Source organism: Agelaius tricolor, unplaced genomic scaffold (genome assembly GCF_023055355.1).
Source record: "Agelaius tricolor isolate 1412-34295 unplaced genomic scaffold, bAgeTri1.0.p SCAF_8, whole genome shotgun sequence".
In the NCBI taxonomy this organism is placed as follows: domain Eukaryota; kingdom Metazoa; phylum Chordata; class Aves; order Passeriformes; family Icteridae; genus Agelaius; species Agelaius tricolor.
This window is the reverse complement of record NW_027269268.1, coordinates 2,451,482-2,477,139: the sequence shown is the minus strand read 5'-3', so window position 1 is coordinate 2,477,139 and position 25,658 is coordinate 2,451,482. Positions and strand designations below refer to the sequence as shown.

The following is a 25,658-nucleotide window of genomic DNA, read 5'->3' as shown; positions in this document are numbered from 1 at the left end:
ACATCCCATATCCATCCACCCCTGGCTGGCTCCCTGGGCTCGGCCCTTCGCCCCTGCCCAGCTCCAGGGAGGAGCCACCACCCAAAGCCCCGACAAGATGCAATGTGCTGGGAGCAGCAGAGCACCACAAAGCACAGGAACTGGGGACCCCACCAGACTGGAGGGCCTGAGGCAGCACTGGAAGCACAGCCTGGGTTCAACCCTGCTGGCACTTTCTGCTCCCCGTGACCAAAGCTGGGAGGTTTTGTGCCTGAGCGCTCCTCACCCCTCAAAGTCCAAAGTGGAGGCCTGGAGCAGAGCAGGGTTTGCCTCTCTGGGGTTTATTTGGAGGGGCAGGGGGTGGCCCCCCCTTTTCCTCCCATAAATGCACTATTTTATAAACACATTCACTCGATCCAGGTTCCTTTGAGTGGCATTTCCATGTGCCCTTACTCCAAGAGCATAAACACACATCAACTTCTGGTCCCACAGCTTTCAGAAGCCAAACAACAATGAAAAGCTGCAAAAAGAAACAGCACGGGGACCTAAATCCCCACCATTGCAAACACGTCCTCAATGATGTTATTTTCAAGTGTTGTGGAATTAAATGATGTGTTCATACAGCTGTCAGGCAAATCATGATCTCCAAGCTTTTATTACATGCCTAGAAACTATTCAGTCAAAGACTTTCTACTGCCAGATACTGAATTAAAAAAACACACTATTCACCTAGGACTCATTTTGATACATTCCAATTCTGATGGGCTGAACTGCAGCAGATGCCTCTGGATTTCTAGAACTGGCTGTTCAAAAGAAAAGAACTGCAACAACAACAACAACAACAACTAAGCCCTCCTAGGGCACAAGCGCGCCAGGAACATGAACCCCTGCACTGCCTTGTCCACACAAGTCCTCATTTCTACACCTTCATCCTTTCTGCTGCTTGCTGGCACAGGACACCAAACCAAGGAGCCACCCTGAAATGGGAGGCATCCCCTGTTTAGCACCTGGGAGCTCCTGCCTTGCTCGCTCTGTGTCCAAACGGAGCACGTTGGATTTGGGAGATGGGTGGCTCTGCTGCTGTCGTGCGGATGGTGGCACCGGAAGAGCCAGAAGATCAGGATCCCTCACTGGGGCCCAGCAGCTCCCAAGTGAGTCACTTCTGTGCTCAGCTCTTCCCTGCTGCCCATGCCAATGGCCACTCACCTCTCCTGCAGGCTCCTGCATGCCAGCTCCAACTTTACTCAGCATTTTTGGTCGAGCCGAGGTGTGCAAAACAGAAGCTCAACTTCTCCGCCATGTGCTCACCTTGGCCTCCCTTCCCTGCTCCTGCTGCTTTTCCCAACAGCTGGAGCTCCCTCAAGATGGGCAGTGGTTTTAAACAGGGGAGAACACCATCACAATAACAAGACTCCAAAGCAGCCCCAGGAATTATCTCCCCTCCAAGACACATTTCCTCTAACAGCAAACACTGGCCACCAGAGCCCTTCCTCAGAGCCAGGCTTTGCATTCCTAACTTAAAAACACCTTTCCAGCAGTTATTTTTCAAGCCAGGTTTTCCTTATTATTATTACTACTATCCCAGTGCAATTTTTTCTAGGGAATATTTTCCCTAATTGTATTTGTGCAAACTACCTGTTCATTTGGCAACTGCTAGGGGAACTTAACAAGCTGGCTGACCCAACTGATGCTCTCCTGCTAAGAAAATAAAAGCAACTGTGCCAAGTGCCATAGCACAGGCATGGAACTGCTTGCTAAGCACAAGGCCTGTGTAATTTTGACACCACCTTCACTGTTTCGCTTTAGCGAGCACTTTGCTTTTCTTCCTAAGAAGTAATCTAGCTTTGAAAAATTCTATATTCATCTCTAAAAAAATAAGACAAGTATTTGTATTAAAAGCTGGAGATCATTGATTTCAGCAAGTTATGGCTTTTTTTTTTTTTCCTAGTGTAAGCATAGATATATATTTTTAAAACAAGTTTCAGTAAGTGTCTGGGTGTTAGTACATATTTTCTGTTTCCAGCAATGTTCAGTATTGTATGTGCTTTGCACCTCAGAAGTGAGTCTGCCAAGGCACTTAGAGAATGTAAGCAAGTCTTCCAGGGACTTCATGAGAATGGGCTACCACTGACACAACACAAGAACCCATCCACCAGCAGAGTCAATCCCCCAACCAAGCACGTTTCCTTAATAAACACTCAGCACCTGCTAGAAATTCCACAATGAATAACAACAGTAAAATAATATTAATAATAAAAAAAAAGCTATTTACCACATATCACTAACAGAGAAAAGATTTCCCCTAATAAAAGCACAGAAAAGTAGATCTCAGCTGTCACTGGTAACAGCACAGGGGGGTTGGTTTGTTTTTAAAAAAAAAAAAAAAAAAAAACAATTAACAAAAAACAAATACCACACGCTCGCTTAAAGAAACAAGTGACTCCAAGAAGTCCTCTTCCTTTTATCTGTCCTTGGAGGTGAGTTTTTCAATCAGTTCTTGAAGTGGTGCAAGTTCTCTTCTATCAATAAGGTTGAATTCCTGGAACAGGGATGAGGAGAAAGACACAGAGAATTCTGTGGGTACAGCTGAGGTGAGAAGCCTCATTTAGCCAGTGCTCATCTGGTACTCAGCCCCCCAAGCCCAGGCTCGGCCACTGCATCCTCCCCTGCCCATCTGCCACTCGCTGACCCCAAGTGTTCCACTGCCTGAAGCTTTTACTCCCTCTTAAAGGAAGGGAACCTAAGAAGATGCTGATTTTTTTGCACAAGGAAAGGGGGATAATGTAGCTTGGAAGGGAGAGCACTGTTTGCCATGTCCTCACCTGAACAAAGAATATAAAGTGCTTGAAAGAAGTGTTAAGGTGTGCCTCCTCCTGCAGCTGGATCACCGGGTCGAAGTGCTGGTGGTAGATGTGGGCGTAAACTCTGAACAGACGCTTGAGAATTGTCTTGGCCACTGACATGAAGTTCTTTGGGAATGGTACGCCTGGGGAGAAGGAAACAGAGGGCTTATTCTCCAACTGCCATGTTTGTCTGCTGTGAAAGCCACTACAGGCCAGGGCAGATGGAATCAGTTCCAACAGCAGACCTTTGTCACTGCACAGGTTTTACTGAAATTGGCTGTAAAATGGCAGGTGGCTGCTGGGAGCCATGAACTCTTCAGTTGTCACTTCCCCAGGCTAAAAAAAGATCTGTATAAACCCTCTGAAAAGAGGAAACCTGCCTAGCTGCTCCTCACCTACCAGTCTCCCCAGTCAGCTTAGCTCTCTGGCAGCCTGTCCCAAAGTCCTGCCTGAAGGCCAGAGGCTCTGGATGCTCTGGGGCCAGTCAGGACCTCACCAGAGCTTGCAGGTCCCACCATCAATGTTCTCATGCTCCTGCTGCAGCCTGCCCTGCACACATGCACATGGCATTTCCTCCTCTGCCTGCTGCAGCACACAGGAAGTTCATACTTAGCTGCTTAGCGGCCTCTGAATCTCTCCCTGAAGGCACAGTTTGTCTAAAGAAGCTCAATGAAAATGTGTCAAAAGCCTCAGAAACTATTTACAAAGTTAAGGCAACTAAAAGATCCCCACGTTATCTTTCCCAAACTGTTGCTTGGTCATTATTTCCCTCCTGCTTTTCAGAAGAAAGCCTCTTTAAAACATCTATTTTTTATCTTCACTTCAAGAAAACCAAGCAAAAATAAATCAACTTAAGATCAAAGCTGCAATTCAGCTTCTTTGGAGATAAGGCCTGAAAGTTTGTCATGACAACCAGATATCCCTTCTGTGACAAAAAGCTGCCAGTTACTGGTTAGAAGGGTCTGAGACCCTCTGATGTTATTTCTAAACAAAATGAATAAAACACCAGATATACTTCCTGCACCCCGAACTGTGACAGGTGTTTATTAGGAGCACTAACAGATGGGTCAGAGTTCATGCATTACAACACACCTTCAAAGATAAGTGTGTGCAGACAGATAATGTAACCTCCCAAACGTGCCCCACACACCAAGCACTGAGGAGACCTTTCACCCCTGGAGTGTCCCTGTGCAGGTGTAACCTGAGTGCCCTGCTCACCTATTTTGGAAGGAAAGAGCGTTTCATCATCCAGCTGGTCCTGGACCCAGGTCATCAGGTAATCGATGTACTTGGGTGCAGAGCACTTGATGGGCTTCTTGATGTTGGTGCCATCTGCCCAGTGGTACTCGTACCTAGGGTGAGACAAGGTGGCCTTGAGCACCAGGGAGCCACTCCTGATGGGCCTGGACATGGTGCATCACCTTGGAAAGATGGTGCTGAAAAACCCAGCACACACAACACGGGGAGTGTGACAACACCAGCTCCTGGGTGAACCACAGGGTTTGTATGCTACAGATCACACAAGTGGTTTTATGCAAAGCTTAGCTGATAAATCTGTTCTCTCAATTTGTTTAGCAAATTCAGTTTTGTCAGAACAACTGCTGGGAGAATATTTTCACCATAAACAAATTTGATGAGGGATTATGAAGGTGCTGCTCACAACAGGACAAAAAAACCCCCATTTTTCTAACAGCAACAAATCACAGGGTCTGAAAGCATTTTAAAACTGTATGTAAGAAAACATGCAAAAATCCCAGACACACCAAATGGACCATGTGTCTGGATTTATGAAAAAGCTGGGTTTCTCACCACCCAGTACTGCCCTAGTACCAAGATTTAAGTGGTATTCATGTAGGAAAAAGATCAACACTTAGCTGAGATGCCAGGATTTTGCTCTGGTGCCAGAGCAAAACAACAAACCAAATTAGAGTAGGAAAAAGCAGAAACACTGGATGTCTCAACAAAAGCATAAGCAAAAATCCAAGAAGGGCACAGGGATTCTTAGTCAGGCATCTGCTATTTCTACAATGCCTACGAGGAACATTTTGGTAAGCCCCAATGGAATGCCTGCATATAAAACCTTTAAATCTTCATTTAAGAAGCTGTCATTAATGTTTCAGAAAAATAAAAAAGGGGAAAAATAATTTTGATAATTAATTTACTTCCCAGGTTAAAGGAAAAAAATAAACACCAAACAAATATGAACACAGACCAAAAAATATCAACTTGTTATTTCCCACCCACTTAACAGACATTCAAATCCTTCTTCTCTTTCACATCCTTGCCACCCAACCCTGGCACTCCTCTCAGCTGGTCTCAAGCTTTTAAATGAAAAATCATCTCAAAAAGTGCCCCCAGTCACCAGTGTGTGAGAAAAACATTCTTACTTGGGGCCAGCAGACATGACAGGGCAGCTCTCCTCCGTGCAGAAGTCCGTGATGGTTCCATAGAGCATGTTGATCTGGTTGAAGAAGTCAACAGCTGGAAAGCATGGAAACCACCTGTTAGCACTCTGCAGCACAAGATTCCTACAGCCCAGGCTGTAAAGTACAGCTTCTGAAATGTTTTTTGGGAAAAAACTCCATTGTTGTTGCTTTTTTAAGATCCATTATAAAAGAGATGCAGAATGCAACCACCGACTTTCTGGAATAGCCTCCAGCAAGAACTATCTAATTTGTTCACTGCAGCAAAATCTTCAGCTGGAAGAAGAAAAATAAAGGAGAAAACCCAGTCATTTCCTTTCCTGAAAGTTTGGTGCATTTTATTACAATCCCAAATTCTACTGACAAGTGTGAAATCCAAGAAAGATTTTCAGCATAAACTTTCCAACTAGAGAGAGCAGGTACTCGTTAGGTGACAGTGCCTTCCCTCAGGCTTTGTATTCCCAAGGCCCACCTTTCCCAAGAACATCTCATACAACCCCAGACTGCTTCGGGTGGGAAGGGAATTTAAGGACCATCCAGTTCCACCCCTGCCATGGGCAGGGACACCTCCTGCTATCTCAGATGGCTCCAAGCCCTGTCCAACCTGGCCTTGGACACTGCCAGGGATGGGGCAGCCACAGCTTCTCTGGAAAACCTGTGCCAGGGCCTCAGCACCCTCACAGGGAAGGATTTCCTCCTAACAGCCCATTTAACCCTGCAGTTATAGTTACTCTTTCAGTTAATTACTCCAAACTCTTAGAGAAGAAGGCTCTTTTTCATTCTGTCACAAAGAACTGTTGTATTGCAGACATCTTTTATGGAAAATCCTTTCCTTAGGATTTTTCCTCCTGAGCAGCTGAGAGGCCTCAAGAACAAAATGTAAACAATGGTTATCTGCTGCTGTGGAATGCAACAGGTAGATCTGTGATTGGTCTCATGGAGTTGTTTCTAATTAATGGCCAATCACAGTCAGCTAGCTTGGACTCTCCGTCCGAGACAGAAGCTTTTGTTATCATTCCTTCCTATTCTAGTCTTAGCTAGCCTTCTGATGAAATCCTTTCTTCTATTCTTTTAGTATAGTTTTAATGTAATATTGGTATATGATCCCAATATTACCGGGTGGAACGTGCCTGGGCTCGACTGACCCTTGGTGCTGGACCAAAGGCGGCAGCTATGGTGTTTCACCTAAGAGACACCTTTGGCTGGCTGGATGTTGCAGCTGGCACCTGGAACAGGCCCAAGCATGCAGGAACTCAGTTTTACCTCTGGTGGAAAGGCTTCAGGTGATGGTGAAGGGAAAAGGAGATGGATTCTGCCAGAGGGTTTAATCCAGAGTTTTATTCCAGGGTCACAGATCCCTGAATCTTGTAACAGCTACAACAGAATCCCAACCGCATGGTCGCCGTGTCTTTTAAGCCCCAGGGAGAGGGGGAGGGAAGGGACAGGTGTGCCACCAACCAGGTAGGAGGGGGGAAGGTTCAGGGGACAAGTGACACCTGGATAGGCCAATGACCCCACGGCTGAGAAGCATCTTTTGAACTTTTGTCAATCAGATGATGCCCTTGCTGGAATGTTAAGATTGACGGACAGCACTTAGCAAGGGGACCAGGGGGTAGGGGAGGGAGAAGGTATTGGTACACCTGAGGGACTGGGATAGCTGAAACAGGATATTGCATCACACTGCAACATCGTAATATATATCATAAAATAATAAATCAAGCCTTCTGAAACTGAGTCAAATCCTCGCCTCTTCCCCAATCCGAAAACCCCTGTGAACACCGTCACACTGTGGTCACTGCAATCAGCTTCTAAAACCCACTTTATCTGCAGGTATTTTTTCAGAGGACAAAGAGCCAAGATTAGGGGAAAAGTCACTGGAGCAAGTCACAGCTACTGCTCCGCAGATGCAGGACACCAACCCTGGCTTCTCCAGTGCCCACAGGAACTGTTAATTAAGTTTCCATTCCCTGCTCCCAGCAGAAACCACAGCCCACTGCTTGCTTTGAGGCAAGCATGTTCAGAAAACCCACACAGGCTCCCACAGAATGCCTGATTATGGCAAATTCCACACATGGAAGTCTCAAAATCCACAGGCCCATCAAGTCATTCCCTAAGACACCAGTCAGGCTGAGAGCAGAGCAAGAAGCAGCAGCAGGGCAGAGCACGTTTGTTTTTGGCTCTCAGGGTCAAGAAGGGCAAAAGTGATGACTTGAAGTGACACATTTTGTCTCCTGATGAGACCTCTCTGTGAGCAGAAGGGGCTCACAGCTACTGCTGGAGCTTGGTGTGGTGCAGGGATGCTGAGGGAAGGGAGCCCCTCACCAGCTCACTAATTACACTAATTGCACTCCAGCTAGTTCAGCAGTCAAGTCACTCAGGAAGGGAAGAAACTGCTGCCATGCAGGAAAGCAGACACACAAGAGTGCAGGAACCACGAAAAGGGAAGGATGCCAGCAATACATGAGGCATCTTGAGCAATGCTTACTCACACAAGTGGGCTGGCTTTTTTCTCTAGCCTAGTTTTGCAATGTAGTGTGAATTAACTTTTGCAAAGGATGCTGTCAGCAATTCCAGCCTGCCCTGGAAGTAGTGGCAACTGGAGCACCAGAGCATTGCTGACTGCATGACTGGTTGGGAACAGGAAGGTGAGAGTCAGTGGGACAGTTTCACTTCCCAAACATCTCAAAGAGCAGGAAGAAAAAAGGTAGAACCACAGAAACAATTGGAGGACATTTAAATCAAGCAATAATTTCTACTGCAGTGCACAATCAATCCTGTACCACCACTGGAGCACATCAAGCCTGAGAGGCAAAAGATGAGCAAACATCCAGACAGGGCACAGAGCTTGTGGCAGCCAAAAGTGCACAGTGCAAAGGGAGACTCCATTCTTTAGGAGCAGAGGGCAAAATCCATACAGCAGGGAGAGGGAGGAGGAGGAAACAAGGTCAAGCAATCAGAAAACACTAATTTAGGCATCATTGTTTGGCCTGAAAGCACAGAGTTTGGACAAACAGCTTTAGAGGAAGTTAAAAGAATGACATCAGAGACTTACCAGAGCAAAGGCTCAAAACTTGGTAGGAACTAAAGGAACTAACTTCAAGAAAATAACAGACCCCATCAGAATCACAGAACCATTCAGGCTGGAATAAGACCTCTGAGATCATCAAGTCCAACCTGTGGTTGATCCCCACTTTCTGACAGCCATGTCTAGCTGTCCCCTGGACATCTCCAGGGATGGGGACTCCCAACACCTCCAATGCTTGACAACACTTTCCATGAAGAAATTCTTCTGGATATCCAACCTGAACCTTGAGGCTGCTTCCAGTCACCCTGCCCCTGCTCCCTGGGAGCAAAGCCCCACCTGGCTGCACCCTCCTGTCAGGAAGTTGTAGAAAGCAAGGTCCCCCAACTCCCCTTTTCTCCAGGAACAGACAGGGACACACAGCTGTCCTGCCCCAAGTGTCAGCCCACTTCCAACATGAAGAAAAGGCCAGTGACTCACTGTTAACTGCCACCCATTCATTGAGGTCCTCCCCCTCTGGAAGCATCACGGCCATGCGCAGGTTGCCGCTCCCCAGCGTGGCCTCGGCATGTTTGAGCAGCTCGTACTGGTGAGACCCCTCAGGAATATTCTTCTTTGGTTTGAAGGTCTTGGAAGAGCGACTGCCACTGCAAGAGAGAGGGGAAATCTTCAGAGACCTTTTGGAACAGGAAGCAAAAAGGAAACAAGCACACCAGTCCCGGGTAAGGACAGGATTAACATTAAATACTTCACCCACTCATGTATTTTCACGTTGCAACAGGGTATTAACCAACAACTGGGATGCTCAACTAGCAGGGATTCTGACTTGTTTTAAACCATTTTCTGACCTAATCACTTCCTTACCTAAAATTTTGTTTGGAAGAACGTGGACTGGCTTAGGAAAAACGTTTAGACATTTGAATTTTAAACCATGGCAGTGAGCCTGGAGGGCACACGAGCCCCTAACATGTCAGAAATATGACATGTAGAATTAAATATTTGCAGGGAAGTGTCAAATGAGTCAGTATATTTCTGAGTATTTTCCTGTATGAGCTGAGAGAAGAGTTCTGTCAGAATGGGCAAACTGAGCTCTGAATTCCAATGCAAGTGGAAAGCTGTGAAACCCACACAGCAGAATTCTCATCACAAACACTATCCAGATCTCATTCCTTGATATAAAAACTTGGCCAATGTTTCACCATCTCTCTAAGGACCAAACAGAATTTTTTACTGGTAGGTTGCAAGGGCTGTCTCTCTTTATTCAAGGTCCTGGCACAGGATGCCCAGAGAAGCTGTGCCTGCCCCTGGATGCCTGGAAGTGTCCAAGGCCAGGCTGGAGGGGGTTTGGAGCCACCTGGGCTAGGGGAAGGTGTCCCTGTGCCTGGCAGGGGTTTGGAACAAGATGGGCTTGAGGTCACTTCTAACACAAACCATCCTGGGATTCTGTTCCATGCTCTGGGCTCCACAGCAGCATCCTCCCCTTCCCACAGGCCTCTGAAGCAATCCTGGCTCCTGGGTGCTGTGAAGAAGGGCTTGGCTGGACTTCCAGGGATCCTGGGATGGTAGAGCTGCACAGCCATGAGCATTGCCATAGACACCCCAGCAACACCAGCACAGCCTGCAGCTAAATGCAACCAGGAGCCAGAAGGACAAGGAGGGAATGTCCTGCTCCCATCTGTTCTGTTACAGGACACTTCTAGCTGCTCCTAGGCATCTGCACCTCACCCTGAGCCAGGATACCAGACACAAATCCTGATTTAAATAATTGCCTCCTAGTGGGAGTGAGAAGCTTCTGTGGCTCAGGGAGTTGCTGTCACCTCCCACCCCTCCAGCCATCTGCACCTGGTGCCAGACCAGACTCAAACCAGCTCTGAACAAAGAAGAAACTAACAAAAACCCAAGGAACAAAAACCCCAAATCTCTTGACTGACTACTTTACTTAAACCAATTATTGTCTTTTCAGGAACAAAGCCACTTCAGAGGCACTTGGCCAACATGAGGAGTGAAAATACAACCTAAAACATCTGGAGAGCAGAAGAGACTGGGATCACTATCCATATGTGTCAGCATAAGCAGAAGGAACCCAGCACGAGCTAAATACAACCTGGAAAAGGTTATGAAATAACTAACCCAAGCAATTATTGTTTGTATTTTAGCCCTGAAGAGTAAGCCCAACAAAGGGACGAGGGTTTGGGAGTAGGGCACAAGGAAAGCATGGTGAAGGAATTCCCTAGGTTAGTAGTTTGTTCTGAGACACTCTGGGTAGGAATTCACTGTACACACCCCAGCCTGTGAGTCTGCCAGCCAACAAACCAAGTCACTGCAGATCTGCTGAATACCGTGCACAGATCCACAGCTGAGGAAGCAGAAAATGCAACGTGTTGGAAAAAGCTTTAGGTAGCATTTAATCCCTGCTCCCCCCTTCCCAGAAACAGGGGGATTCTTGCCATAAGCTGCCAAAGGCTGTAACAACAGAATGAAGTACTGCTCTAAGGGAGCCCTTCCATCTTTGCCTCCAACACCTTTCTGATCCCTGCTTCTTCAATGCAGCACAGGCACCCTAAGCCAGCAGGAAACGGTCTCACAGGCAAGGCAGGCAGGCATCCAAAAGGAAAAGCCATTAGGATAACTGCAGCCTGGTAGTTGTCGCGTGCTATGGAAATATCTGCAATTTTGGCAATAAATTATCAGAATTCCATGCATTTATGCAGTTCACCCACTCCCTGAGACACAGCTCAGGGACACCCTAATGCAGCCTCCATCTTGACAGGATGTGGTTTTTCTTGGAAAGTTTGGTTAAAAATATTGCATTACTAAACAGTACTCCAATTACCTTATTAGTCCAGAAGCCCTCCTATTATTTAACAAGAAAAAAAAATTACTTTTTCCTATTATGCCAATCTGTTTGACGTGACAGATTCAGAAAGTTGTCTTGACCCAGATCTATTTCCTCAACCTCTTGAGCAATCAGTGAAAAAAGTTTAACTTTAAAGAGTTCTGCCTGTTGGCCAACAATACACACAATCATCCACGCCTGGGTCACGTGTGACATTCTATTTTCAGTTACATTCCATCATGGAATCAGCCAACTCGGTCAAGGTTTTCAAATGCTTTAGGACAGTAGGCAGCACCTGCCTTTTCTTGTTAAGAGTCTCTGAGCTCTTCTTCATATTAACACAGAAGTGAGAGGGGACAGAGAAACCGGTGAAGATGCCATTTTCCTTGGACATAAGGAGGCTATGAAACATGAAGCAGGTTGCACCATCCCCACAACGTGCCACAGCCAATATGCAGCCTCTCAAGGAGAGGGGACGTCTCAAGGTATTCCAAGGATGCTTTGCTCCCTTCCCTGCCACATGCACTGCTCCTACCAAGTGATTTCTCCCTTGTATTCCTGCAGGGATCTGCAGCCCCAGCAGTGCCAGCTGCAGCTGGGCCCAGCACTGAATGAGGAGCTGTGGCTGAGGCTGTGTGCAGGGCTGGCAAGCCCTTCCCACCAGCAGGAGCCCACGCAGCCACGTCACCAGCGAGAACACATTTCCTCCAAAGCTGCCACTTGAGCCACTCATCTGCTGGTGGGGGGGGCTTTGTGATGCACCTTCTGCAGGCTGCTCTGTCTCAGGATGGTAAGAGGATGTTTCCAGAAGAAAGGCAAAATGTGGTGCTCTGCTCACCCCACACTGCCTCAAACAGCTCATCTCAGCTTCAAAGGCAGCACTGGCAGATGTTCTGTGCTCAAAGCACCTTAAATACCCAGCCTCAGCTCTTGATAAACTTGCCAGTAACTGCTCCCAGGAGAAGCCCTTGGGCTGCCCTAGCTTAAACCTCCTCACTCCCAACCATTTGTCCACAGACCCCTTCAGAAGGGATTTTTAACCATTTCCACCAAGTCTGCCGCAGATTTGGGGAAACCTGAATTAAACCAGGTAAGTTTAGGTTATTTATTCATAAAAGCTACCCCTTCACAGCTTGCTCTCAGCACGGAACTGTGCAGTGGCAGCATTTTCAGCACACATCTGCCACCTACATTCCTCTAATTGCTCCCTAATGCTGAGGGCCCCTTCCTTGGGGTAAGGAGTGAGTGACTAACTCCTGGAAGCACAGCTGTACCACTCAGTGCCTCCCCAAAGCCATCACCACCACGGCCAGGCTGAAATAAACCCTTCAAAGTACTTGGAAAAACTCAAGAGATCCTCAAAAAGCTCAACTCAAAACCGTGCACAGAACATTCACGCAAGGCATGGAAACTTCTATTTTAACTCCTGCTTTTTCATCTCCAAGCACCTTCAGAAGCATCAATTAATCCTCCTAAAGTACCTTTGAAGTAGGGATCATTAGTGTCTCATTACACAGGGAAACTGAGGCAGCAAACTCACTGGTTAGCCTGTGGCAGTGTGTTATCAGAGAAGCCCCCAAGTTTTAGCTGTGCACTTCTTTGTCTCCCTTCTCCCGCTGTGCCTCTTTTTAAACACAGAAACACTCCAAGACAAGACCCAAATTCCAGAAAAGCAAACAGTTCCAGCCTTTAAACAATAATACAGGCCTTCAAATGATAACATCCTGCTAAGAATAGAAACATCAGAGTGAGAGCAGTTTGTTTCCACCAGCCAACACGTCAACATAGAAACTAAAATAAAAGCTCGAGCTACTTTTTGACAATGCATCAATAGCTGCAGCCTTTAAACATCTTTTCCCTATGAGAACCACAGCATCAGAAGGACAGCAGGTAAAATTAAGCTGAACACGTTCAAAATCTGCACTGATGAGATTGAACTTGAGCACTTCTATTTATAAAACTGAATAGTCACAACATTTCTGTTCTGAAGAGAGATGGTGTGAGGGCAAAGCATTGCTTCCTTCAGTTCTTACAGCACCAAAAAGTCAGCTTTTTCCAATCCAATTCCCATTCACTGCAGGAAGCCTGTCTAAGTCCAGCCACTTGAATCTGCAGGTAACAAAAGCAAGGCAAGAATTCAGGATGCATTCCATGCAGCAGCTCTGGAAAGCAGCTAGGAGCTGCCAACTCTTCACACAACACAGTTGCTCTCCCAGAGGGTCAGGCAATGGTTTGAAAGCAATTCCAGGCTTAGAGCTTTGTTTTGGTTAAGGAGGAATCATTGGCACCAAACTGAAAAACTTCCCCAGACACATGGTCATTCCTATAGGAACAGGACACATGGGACTCATTGTTTATTAGCTACACCACAGAGTAACTTTAATTTTCTGGAGGTTTTTGAACTTGAAGATGCTTCTCAAAAGGGGTATGGTATTTCCTCCTTCCACTGGAGTACTGACAGGGAAATCAGTGTTTCCATTAAATTTTTCATTCTCTACACATCAAGGTGGGGACTGAAATCTGGCCTTCCCTTCTAGGGAAAAAAGCTGTCTTCAAAGACTGGACAGGATGGCAGATGAAAAAGGCACAAGCTCATGAACAGCTCTTAAAAAACACAGGTCCCACTATACACAAGACCTGACACGTTAAAAGAGCAGCCGTTTATCAGATGATTCACATGCAGGAAAGAGAAAGTTATTTAAGGTAGCCCTAAGGAACAGTTTTGCTTTTGCTTGCCCCAGCCACCACCCCTCAGTGTCAAACCCTTACACATCCACATTCTTAAAATGCTTTTTTTTTCTGCTGTACGCACACAGTTTAGAGCCAGTGACTTCGAGCCAATGTGGGATTGGTCCAGCACAACTTTTACATGCACCAGAACACCCTTGAAGGGAAACCTCTGCTGGCTGAGCTGTGAGCAGGGGACAAGCTCAGCGTGTTTGGAGGGCGGTGGCTCTACTGTGCCCTCACTCCCCCTGCAGCAGCACATTGTGCCAAACCCACAAGGATGTTAGGTGGCCACAGCCTGTTTTCCAGCCAAGCCAGGCACCTACACTTCCCCCTGCCTCCCTTTTCTGTCTGCAGGCTGACAAAAGTGCCTGTAAACAAGGGGGAGGTGTTGTGCTACAGCACTGGTGTGTGCTACAACTCCACCCAATGGTGTTCCTGCTGTTTACCCACTTGGATGCAACCCTTCTCCCAAGCAACCATAATTCCCAGTGCAAGGAGCAAGCAAGCATCCAGAACCCCATCCCATGACCGGGAAATCATCATCAGTTTGCTATGCTTACAACCAAAATAAATTCCCTTGTTTCATTTACAACACATTCATTTAATACACTTTCATCTCCTGGAAAACCCTCAAAATAAACAAAGCAAGTCACAGTTGCCCTCCCTGGATACTACCAGAGCCCTGTCTGTGCACTCCAAACACAATTAAACTACTCCCAAGGCAGCCAATGGCTGCGGAAGTGACTCAAACTCTCCTGCCCTGTTCCCTGCAGGACTAACAGAGAGGGGCAGGCCAGAGTCACAAACAGCAGTGTCCATCACAGAAATGCCTGGATCCAGGTTCTCCAGGCAATCGTGCCCTCCTGACTTGCAGGGACAGGCAAGCAGACAGGGGGACAGCACAGGAACTGGAACATGTCCGTGGCACTAAACCTGCAGCCTCCCAAAACTGTGGATGCCATTGCACTGCCACTCCCAAATCTCCCACAGACTTTTTCCCAGAGCTTTAAGACCACCAAACTTGAAACACATTTTCACCCCAATTAGCAACAAAGAAGCTTACAGCAGAGACCCAAGTACCTGTGGCACATTCTCCTCCTCCTGACAGCCATTTGAAATCCTGTGGCATCAGAGGAATCAAGATTATCCCAAACATTTTGTTGCACACTCCCAGGAATCCACTGACTACCCTGAAGCAAACACAACACTGTCTTCACCCACAAAACTTCAAGCTTACTACAAACAGACTTGATCTTTTTAAGAAAGGTGAGTACTAGTCTTTGCTGTTCTGTTGGGTCCTTTCAATGAGACTGAGGTTCCTCATCTATTTCAATATTAACATTTACTGTGTACATACACACGCACACCCCTCGTGGCAGCGTAAGGAACAATCCAAACTAGATATATTTCTTCTAGTATCCTGATATTCACATAGTATTTGCTTAATAGCATGGGCTGCTGGAGCTTTGAAGAAGGCAAACATGAAGTACTCCTTCTCCAACTCTTGTTTTATCCTGCGAGATGGAGTTTACTATTTTGGACATTTCAGCCCCTGATTAAGCTCCCTGCAAGCTAAACAGCACAATTTCCCCACTAATGTTCCCCTCCTTTCTCAGGGATCCCTTATTTCTGTAAATTAGCATCAGCTCCCTTGAAAGGGAGGGCACAGCATGAACTCCAGCTCAAGTCAGAACTTCACCCAGTAACATTTCCAAGTTTAGTTTCCACAAAGGTTCAACCCTCTTTACTGCAGCAATCTACCTAATATACCATTCAGTAGGCACAACCACTTTTTTATTTTTTAAAATCTACCCTTCCCTGTATATAAAACTGAGCAACTCATCAAAGAACCATAACAAAATATGTGCGATACCAGTGATTACCTTACTCCAGCACTTCCATGTGATGAGCAGGGAGCAGCATCCCACACCAAAGGTGTCTGCTGCTCCCCACAGCCAGCTGCTGCTCCTGCCTGGCAGATTTCCTGAGGTTCAGATGAATTATCTGTCTGCCCATGACTAACACAACACCCTCTGCGTCCCAAGCTGCTGCTAACAGTCACACCCTGTAAATACATTTACAAGTAGGAAGCAGAGCTTTGCAGAAAGCCATCCACAACCCGCTGAGGGTGATAAATTGCAGTAATAAAAGCTTGGCTCTAGCATCAAATTAGATGATGTAGATCCTTACTTGTGCACCAAATATAGTGCTTGGAGAACATGCCTCAGAACATGGATGGCTTCCCAAAATGCTGATCATTGCTTTTGGAAACCGATGCTTAATGAATGACTAAAGCAAATCTAGTCATGCAACCTAAGAAATCCCATCAGGGCATTTCTAAAGGAACAAAAAAAAAAAGGCTTCACTCAAGAGTTTAAGACAGTCTTCAATGCCTTTAAACACAATAAAAAGAACTGTCTCTTAATGTGCTTAGGGAATAGGCAGTTAAAGGAGAAATTTAACTAAATTTCATGGAGAAAGAGTCACTTTACCAGTTTGCAAAAGGCTGCCCTTTACTGTAACCCCCACACAAAACAGGCTGAGGACAGGAACGTGGCAAAGGACAAATACTCGGCAACTTCCCAACAGAAAATCTCCAACAGAGACAGAAGGTCACACTTAGACTTGGATTTATAGGCAAAATGGAGTCTGCATCCAGGAACTAACACTCACTAGAGGCAAGAAATAACACAGAGAACAACAGGAAGAAGGAATGGGCAGGAGGCAGCAGTGAATAATCTAACAGCTTTCCAAAAATACACTGCATTATGTCACCCCCAAGTATTTCTTACACAACCCTCACATTTAATAAAATCCTGTATGTGCCATGGGTAACTATCTTCAGGAAAATTTGCTTATCTCTTCCAAAGTATCTTATCAGGACACCCCCCCCCACCCCGGTCTGAAGCATCTGAGAGGGAATGACTGCTCCTACATAGACAAGAGCACATTTCTTTTGAAGTTATTTAAGCTTAAGCATTTGACAGTTGAGCCCAAAGTAAGCTGAACTGTTCTATGAATTTAAATATTCAGACTTTTCCTCTTTTATTTTTCGCACTCCCATTGCGGCAAGGAATTTTAAGAAGAGCTGTCAACCACAAAAGTTAGTAATGGGACATTAGAGATGCTGTTTTTCCTAAAAGGTACATCTCAGCATTTGAAAAAGCAGTATTTCGTGGCCATAAAGTAAAAGACAGAATAACACCATTCTGATTCCTGGATCCAGAACACTGAGCAAGTCCCTAAAACAATTAATCCATTCAAGCAAAACCAGGCCTGTGCTACTGAAGGTGAGAAAAACACAATTGAAGTACCAGCTACTGAAACAAAATACAGGTTATTTCATTAAGCTCAAAATAGAGAACCCACTCAATCATTATTTGGGTTGAAATTATTTCCATATCAAAACTCAGTGGTCTCAATTTCCAGCAAAAGAGGAATTTACCAAAGTTTACCTAAGCTCATTTGTTCCCTTAGTCATAAAGAAAGGAATTAGACTTGTGATAAAGACAATAAATCTAGGCATTATGAGCCCTTATCTGCAAGATGTTCTCCTTCAAGTGGGGAAGGGATTAAGATTTTGTACATCAGCATCTCAAGGACACAAGCAATTAACTCCACAGGCAAGTCACCACACTGAAAGATGAAGTGGTGCAAGAACAGATGACAACAAAAAAACCCAAGCAAACCTCAACTAAAACTCAAGTGGAACACCATGAGCTGGATCTCTTCAGGTATGTAAGAACACAAAAAGGAATGGATTCCTGCCAAAGATCAGCTGTGAACTGGACAAGGAAGAGAAGAGAGGGTGAGCAATGTAAAAGTGTCCTCACACACCAGAAAAAAAGCCAGAAGCAAAGTTGGGACAAGAAGCTAAGGTCACAGTTGGATTTCAGGAGGGAAAAAAAAAGACCCAAGAAGAATGAGTGAATTCGCTTCCACGGGCTGCTTTTAGAAGCACCGAGGTACATTTGCAAGGCAAAAACTACTGTTACCTTGATGAATGCTCAGGGTGGGACTGACACACAAAATTACCATCTCCTCCCCATGAACTGACTGACTGCTGACTCAGGCTACGGATTTGAAATGGGAAGCCAAGCCCTGAAGCAAACAGAGATGCACCACGCTTCGTACCTAAGCTCACTAAGAAATTACAAGTTATTTCAAACTTATTTTCCAGGAACCAATTGAAGCTGCATGGATACATGCAAATCCTCATCTCTCATTCCCTTCTTGCACATCCCCTCCCCAAAATATCTACCCAAGCAGCAGTGCCCTGGGAAAGCATCTGGAAGAGATCTGTGTACACAGATGACAAAGCAAAGCACTGGATTCTCAGAATACCACGTCATGACACGTAAAGGCTGGAGGAATTTTTCCAAGTCTGTGAAAAGTAATTGTTATACTTAAAACAGATTAAAAAGCAGCTGAATTTATGACCCACAGGCTCCCTGTGTATTTAAAAGGAGTAGAAAAACCCAAAAAAAGAACAAAAGCCAAACAGCCAGTTCATTGTAGCTCAGCTCCAATAGGAAGTGGCTTAGTTTACAAATGTTAAAAGCATCACAAAGTACATCCTGCGGTTTATTTAGGCTGATTTGTGGGTCACAGGCTTATTGATAGCTCTGGCAGCAAGATCTGCCTTACCACTTATGAGGGAAGACTTTAAGTGGCCAAATTTAATGCAGTTATTTACTTCTCCAAGAAAAACAAACAGCTTCACTCTGTCAGCCTCTTGCCACCCTCCAGCCACCCCACTGCCTGGCGGACAAATGCTTCCAATATTTTATCCTTTTTCAAACTGGATTAAAAAGACTATGTATGTGTCAGGACAGCATCAGGTGGCATTGTGGCCACAAAGAGGCCCTAAATCCAAAGCCCTGTCTGCAAAGTAAAAGGTGACAAAGGCATTTGATAAAGATGAAAATCCCAGCCACTCTCCAGCACATAAATCACCCCCAAAACCTCGTTCCACCGCTCCTCCTTGCAAACAACTAATAGCATTGGCTCATTTACACAAAGAGGGAAGGACAAACAGGGGAAAACAATCGTGGCATAAAAGCAAACAATTAGGAAGCAATTAAGACCGGACATCACTGCGCTGTAGTAAACACAACTTTCACACTGAACAATGCCTTTCTTCCTAAGCTATTTTTTCCATTACAAACGAATCTTTCTATCTGAGAAGGAGCTATCTAACAACATTTAGAAGGGACAATCACTCACTTCACCTACTACGTGCTCCCAAAACACAGCAGCAGGGGCAAACGCTGTTTTTCCAAGTGCCAGGCCAAGTGCAGACATCTCCCAGCCCGAACTGGTCTGCACAGCTCTGTGACTCCGAGGCAGACTCAGTCTTGCAGAAATAAAAGCCAGGCAGCAGCTTCCTCGCTCTCTGCCTCCGAGCTCACTGATAAGGCAGCAGCACTCCATTATGTGACACCCTAAACCCCACGTTTTACTTGGCTGTAAGCTGATTGTCACAGCTGATTCCGTTTAAACCCCACCGCTATGGAATACTTCTGCTTTCCTCGAAACTCAAAATTACTGCTACCAAGGCTTAAAAAAAATTATTTGGGAAACTGGCAATAGCTTTACAGTTCTCTCTCCAATTTATTTGTGGGAAAACTCGAGAGACTTCCGAATCCTGGTACTTAAAAAAACAAAACAAACAAACAAAAAAACCCAAGCAAAACCACCAGGAACTGGACACAGCACTAATGGCAACAGTCAAGCAGCTGATTTTATGTTAACACATCCCTGTGTGGAGGCCTTCTGCCCTGATCCCACTGTAGCCTTACAATCCTCAAGATAAAACTGAAGTAAACAAATGCATTGAAACACAGAGGGCGAAATACCTGGATGTCCCCTGTATTTCCCATTCCCAGTCTGCAAATGCCTACACTCTGATTTTTCCATGAGCAAATTCCAGTCTAGAAGTGCCTACCGGTCCTCTGGGCAAGTCCTTGATGGAGAGGAGATAAACACCTCTCCCAAAGTACGGAAGGAGCACTCACAAAGCACTCTGCTGCTACACTGCTCGTGTTGGACAAGAAGCAGCCACCTGGCACCCTGGGAAGCTGAGGAAGGGACAAAAAACAAACAGCCCTAATGTTCTCCAAGAGCAGCAGCCTGAGGAATTGGGAAGGCTCCACCATCTCAAAACAAACCCCACAGCTCTGATTTTGGTATTCATCTCCAAGAGATGTCAGGAGGAAAAAAAGGTATTACCTTACTACACCTTCTGCACATATATTTACACACAAAGTATGGTTTCAATTAAAATAAAAACAAAAAAACAACAAACCATGTGGAGCATCAGAAGCAGCTGCCAAGCTCCACTGTGCTGTAGAACAAGGCAGTGAAGGAAGAGCACATCTTGCCCCAGTTTGGTTTACAAGTTAACTTGGCCTTCACTCACCAAAACACGTGCCCCCAACAACAGCCACTCATTCCCACTCACCTCCAGCAGCTCCTCGTCCTTCCAAGGCTGATGAGGCAACAACTACTTAAATCAATCTCTTGATTAAAAAACCCTGTGCTGGAAACCTCAGGGAGGGATTCACTAATCCAAAGATAGGGGCTCTGTGGGGTTTTTTAAAGAAAAGACAATTTCAGAACTACAATAATAAATCTGAATCTTTTCCTTTTATAAATAAATGGTTTTCATCCAGTTTCCTTTTTTATGTAAGTCTTGCCAGCAGAGGATAACACGAGCATGTTACCATATGGCACGCCCACCAGAACTATCTTTAATTTTTTTTCCTTGGAGATGTAAGCTAAAGTACCTGCAACTATGCTGTAATTTCCTTTTAGAGAGAACTCACCAAGCAGAGGTTTTTTGGAACTGGATATATTTTCTAATCCAAGTCCCATTTTTAATTTATTTTTAAAGACTTGGGATAACTTATTCAACTGCTGAAGAGGTTTACAAAGTCTTTTCAGAAAGGAAGAAACAGATCAGAAAGAGAAAACCAAGGCTCTGAAAATAACAACTGCTGTCAAACCCCAGTTGTATTAATTCAGTGACTTGCCTCACAAGACAGTCTTTTTATAGTGTTCCCCATAAGCAGAGAAGACAATGGCTCCCCTTGATTTTATTTCCCCCCCATGTAGCTTTATATATCACTGGCCCTAGCAACAGAGAAGAATAGGCAGGGATTTGTCAGCGGACAAGGGGGCCCCACGCACGCTGCGTTATCCCAGCACAATCCCCCTGTTCTTGGACAGCAGGGAAGCCTGTGGGAGACCGCAGCTTTTGGCACCGTGCTGGGTGTCACAGTGACAGGCTGCAGCCCGGAGCCTGACGAGAAACCTGTGCCACAGGTTCACTGCCACACAGGAAACCTCGCTGCTGCACAAGGACGATCCAATCCTCACAGCCAGCCCCAAACTGTGATCAGCCCACTGAAGGACAGCAGTGCCACCGAGGCAGGGAACAAACACTGCTGGCACCTCCTCACCAGTGACAAAGCGGTGAAAAAGTACTGAGAAAGACTATGCTACAAGTATCATGCAAAAAACACCCGGCGGGGCGGTTTGCAGCTCAAAATGCAAGCTGGCATTATTAATAAAGCTGCAGACATCCACGTGCTATCTTGGAGTAACTCTTATCAAGCCAAAACTCCAGTCTGACAAAAGGTCATGCTAACTTTCCGGATCCCTAAAAAAAAAGCCAACCAATGAAAAAAAAAAAAAAAAACACCAAAACTCTTTGTCAGCATCACAGAAAGTTTCCCTGGTCACCTCGAGGCCTAGCAGGCATATTTTCAACTTTTTTTTTTTAACCCATTTCTAGATTGCAAATGAGCAAATTAGGTGCCATCAACAGCAGTCTGTCAACAACAGCTGAGGCAAATTTGCCAACATTTCTAGCTTTGCCATGCACTAACTCCAGTCTCCATTTCTATGTTTCATCCACAAGGATAACTTGGAACAATGGAGGAGGGGGTAAAGGTTTGCTATCCTAGGTTTCAGAAAACAGGGTCTGAAAAAAGAATAAACCATCTCATTATTGCCTGTGACAGAGGGTGGAGGGTTTCATGCTTTTCCATTCCCAGTTAGCCAAATGCCACGGAGAGAGAGGCTCTCTAATTTGCAAATCAGACTCCCAGGACACTCGAAATCCTGTCCCCCCTTCTCCATCCACCGTGGCAGCTGAGAATTACGAAGGAGAGGGACAGCTGGGCTCCTCATTAGGAGCACGGCGCCTCCATGCACGGACAATCTGCACCTACCTCCCGTCGGTGCCTCCCGGAATCCCTCCGGGAGCACAACAGACCAGCGGGATGGGGACGGCAGAGTTAAAAGATAAACACAAGGGAGGGACTGAGGAGGAAGCCAGCGCCAGGGTTATTTGTCTCCATGAGAACACAACTTACTAGGGCACTCCAGCTCTGAGATAAAGTCTCCTCTCTAAGCCCAGGCCACGTTTACATCTGCTGGTTATCAATGTAAGCCTCTAAGATCAGGCAAATACTCCGGCAGCAGTCCCAGGGAAGCCGGAGTGTGCGGGAACACTCAGCGGGGACAAGGCCCCAATGGAGCTTGGCTCTTCCGGGGTGCCTTTTTCGCCCGCCTCGATCGCCCTTCTTTCCCTAGAGCGCATCTTCGCCTTAATTAATAGGTCACTGAACCGGTTTATGTTAATTGTCACAAGTACCTCGTCTTTGTTTCCAAGGGGAGGGACCAAAGTTCATTCGGTTCTTGCCCACGAAGCAAAATTTCAAGAAGTGGGGCTCTGCTCGCACCTGTGTCACCCCCGACTCCCGAGGGAGCTTTTTCCCTTTTTCCTGCCGCAGTAAAGCCCGGCCAGGTCCCGACCGGGACTCCCCCAGCCCGGGAGCCCAGCCCGCCCCATCACCTGCACCGGAGCTCACTTCCACACGCTAGCTCCCGACCCAGGTGCGCCACACCACGCTACGGCACCAACCTCTGCCCGACAGAAACGAGAAACCCGCATCAAAATATCATAAAACCTCGGGGAGACCCCTGGGGTGGGTGTTTGGCCCCAACCCCGCTCTCGCCTACCCAGCGACACCCCTCCGCCGGGGAGGTGCCCGGGGCTGGTGATCCGTGGCTGTTTTCAAACTCGTGTCCGTAAGGGGAAGCCGCACGGGAAGGGGAAGCCCGGCTCGCTCGCTCGCCCGCCCGCCCTCCAAACGCCCTCACGGCGCGGCGGCGGCAGCCCCGCCGCTCCCTGCCTGCTGCTCCCGGGGCCGCCGGGGGGCCGGGGCACAAAGGGAGAGAGCAGTGAGCGGACAGAGCGGGCGCCAGGCCGGCGGGGAGCGGCGGGGAGCGGCGGGCAGCGGAGCGAGCAGGAGGGCGGGCGGCGGCCGCGGCCGCTCAGCAGGCTGTGCTGCCCTACCCTATCCTATCCTATCCTGCCCGACGAGACGGCGCAGAGCAAGAGGAAAGGACCCCCCACACGCCGCGGGTACTCACAACAAGAAGCTCATGGCGATGGCGGAAGAGCGGGACCGGCGGCTGCCTGGGCTCGGCGCGGCTCGGCTCGGCTCCCAATGGCAGCAGCGGCGACGGAGGGCGGGCGGGTGCGGGGAGAGCGCCGCGGGGCGGGGACACGGCCCGCCCGGCCGCCATCGCCCCCAGCGGCCCCCGCGCCGCCGCCGCTTCCTCCCTCACAGCTGCGGCGCTGCGGTATGGCCGCGCTCCTCTCGGAGCCGTGGGGCTCCCCGCCAGGAGTCCTTTCATGGCCCCAGGTACGGGCGTCCCCTCACAGCCATGCGGCCGTGCCGGCCCCTCAGAGGAGCCTGTGTGAGTGCCCCCAGACACCTCCATGGAAACGAGCACCCCCTGTCCCTCCAGAGGCCCCTTTCTCCCCTCAGGACAAAGGGGGCCAGGTACCAGCCCACAGGTCACCACCACCACCACTACCAGAAAAAAAACAAAAAAGTATTAACGGCGTTTCTGCCCTCCTCATCGAACTGTTTTTTAGCAAAACGTGACAAAAGGTACTGTACTATTTCTTAATATTTGTCAGCAATTTCTAACTGGGCTGGTGAGGGCAAAGCAGTGGGCAAAGGAGGGATACCCCTCAGGTGACACTATGGGTGGCTGAGGTAAAATAAAATAAACTTCTGAGGTAAAAAATTGCAGTTTTTTTAAGAAACCCTTGGCAGGCAGATATAGTCACGTCCCAGTGCTCTTTATGGCAGAAATTGCAATCCCAGGGTATAATTTTCACACAAAAATCTGGCTCTGTTTAGGTCAGTAAGAAGCCAGATTTTGGAGAGGGTGCAGGACAGGCAGCACAACCTCCAGGGATTCCCTCCTGCTGCAAGAGGAATTTGCCATCCCAAAAACCTCGCACTGCTGCAGGTAGGCCAGAAAAAAGTCTGATGACTTTCAGATTTATCATGAAAATTCAGCACATCAAAACAGGCTACAATCCCACACAACACTAAGTTTCCATCCAGCACATCAGGGGTTTCAGCTGTAAGGCCTTAGGTGGCCACACTGACAGTCATCTGCTTCCCTCACCTCACATTTTTAAATGCTGAAACTGCATTTTCCACTCTCTGTCCTTCAGACAGAGAGTCAAAATGCCCGGTCAGTGCATTTCTAAGTAAATTAAAATTACACTATTGTTTTTAGGACACCTTTAAAAGCCAGTGTTTTACTGGGCAGCAGTGGTGTAATTAAAAAGCATTTCATGACGTTTGCAATTCTCCTTTTGCCTGCATTAGCCAAAGCGTTGAATGGGTCTTGGAGCACTTTGTCACAGATGCTCTCAGACTTAAGGTGGCCACGTAAATCGAACAGAAATACATCATTGATCTTTCTGGCACATTCCTGCTGTCACACAAAAAACCTCTGTTCCCACCGCTACACTTCCTCCTGCCCACAGAATGTTTCATTTTTTAAGCGGCAAGTTAAAATTAAACCTCGGTTGCTGCAGTAGGAAACACTTGGCCAGGAGAGACGCTTATGTAACGTGCAGGCTTTATGTCTCACATGAATATTGGGCTGCTGGGGATGGCTGAGGGTTACATGAAGGGCTCTCCTCGGCCCCAGGGGCTGGCAGGGAGCTGCAGCCTTACGTAAGGGGGAGGCATGGCCCTGGCCTCGCCTCTGTCATCTCCCTTTATCCAGAGCGCTGCAGAGCCTCAAGAATTCCTTTGCAAGGGCCCTTGGGCTGGCAAAGTGCTTTGGTCCTAGGCTGAAGTTCTTGGCTTTTCAGCACAGCTCGGTAAACAAAGAGCATTGCAACTGAAAGCGGCGTAAAAAACAAGATCGCAAAACTGAGCATGGATCGGGAATACAAAAAAAAGGGAAACAGTGTTTTGTTTTTAAAAATAACACAGTGTATAAATAATTTCGGAAAACACTGTAAGAGAACAGAAGGTCAATTTTTCTTGACAGCAGATTACACAGAGGGATAAGGAATGTTTCCCAGTATAAGCACTTGTCTTAGCGTCACATCTGATGATTTTCTGATCATCATTTTCAGTCTGATCAGACTAAAGAATAGCTGGAATCGATTGTTCTTAACAACAACCGGTTTAACATTCTTTAAGAAAAAGGCATCCTGCCAGGTAGATAAATTCTCCAAGGCAGATACATTCTTGGTCCACAGCAGTATGGAGGCATCTCCTGAGATTTGCTGGCTTTGCAGAGGCAGATTCCCTCTCCTAAGGCGACTTCATTCCACAGCAGCTCTGTCGAGTGAATAAATGCAAATTCTCTTGTCCTAGGGTGACCTTTATAGTCTTCCATAGGTGCAGAGACTCTGTTCCAACATGTAACTAGGGAAGCTCTGAGATTCCATGGAAACCTCAGTGCTAGCAGTTGCCCAACAACATGGT

General features: G+C 46.9%; 1 protein-coding gene across 1 annotated transcript; it reads right to left on the bottom strand.

Moving 5' to 3' along the window:
- Nucleotides 1-2,358: 2,358 nt before the first annotated feature.
- MOB1B (MOB kinase activator 1B) lies at nucleotides 2,359-23,416 on the bottom strand. Its single transcript, XM_071431264.1, has 6 exons — nucleotides 23,278-23,416; nucleotides 8,748-8,914; nucleotides 5,210-5,303; nucleotides 4,041-4,174; nucleotides 2,802-2,965; nucleotides 2,359-2,518 (listed from the first exon to the last, which is right to left on the bottom strand). The coding sequence occupies exons 1-6, from the start codon at nucleotides 23,289-23,291 to the stop codon at nucleotides 2,441-2,443; spliced, it is 651 nt and encodes a 216-aa protein (XP_071287365.1). The 5' UTR covers nucleotides 23,292-23,416; the 3' UTR covers nucleotides 2,359-2,440.
- Nucleotides 23,417-25,658: the final 2,242 nt, after the last annotated feature.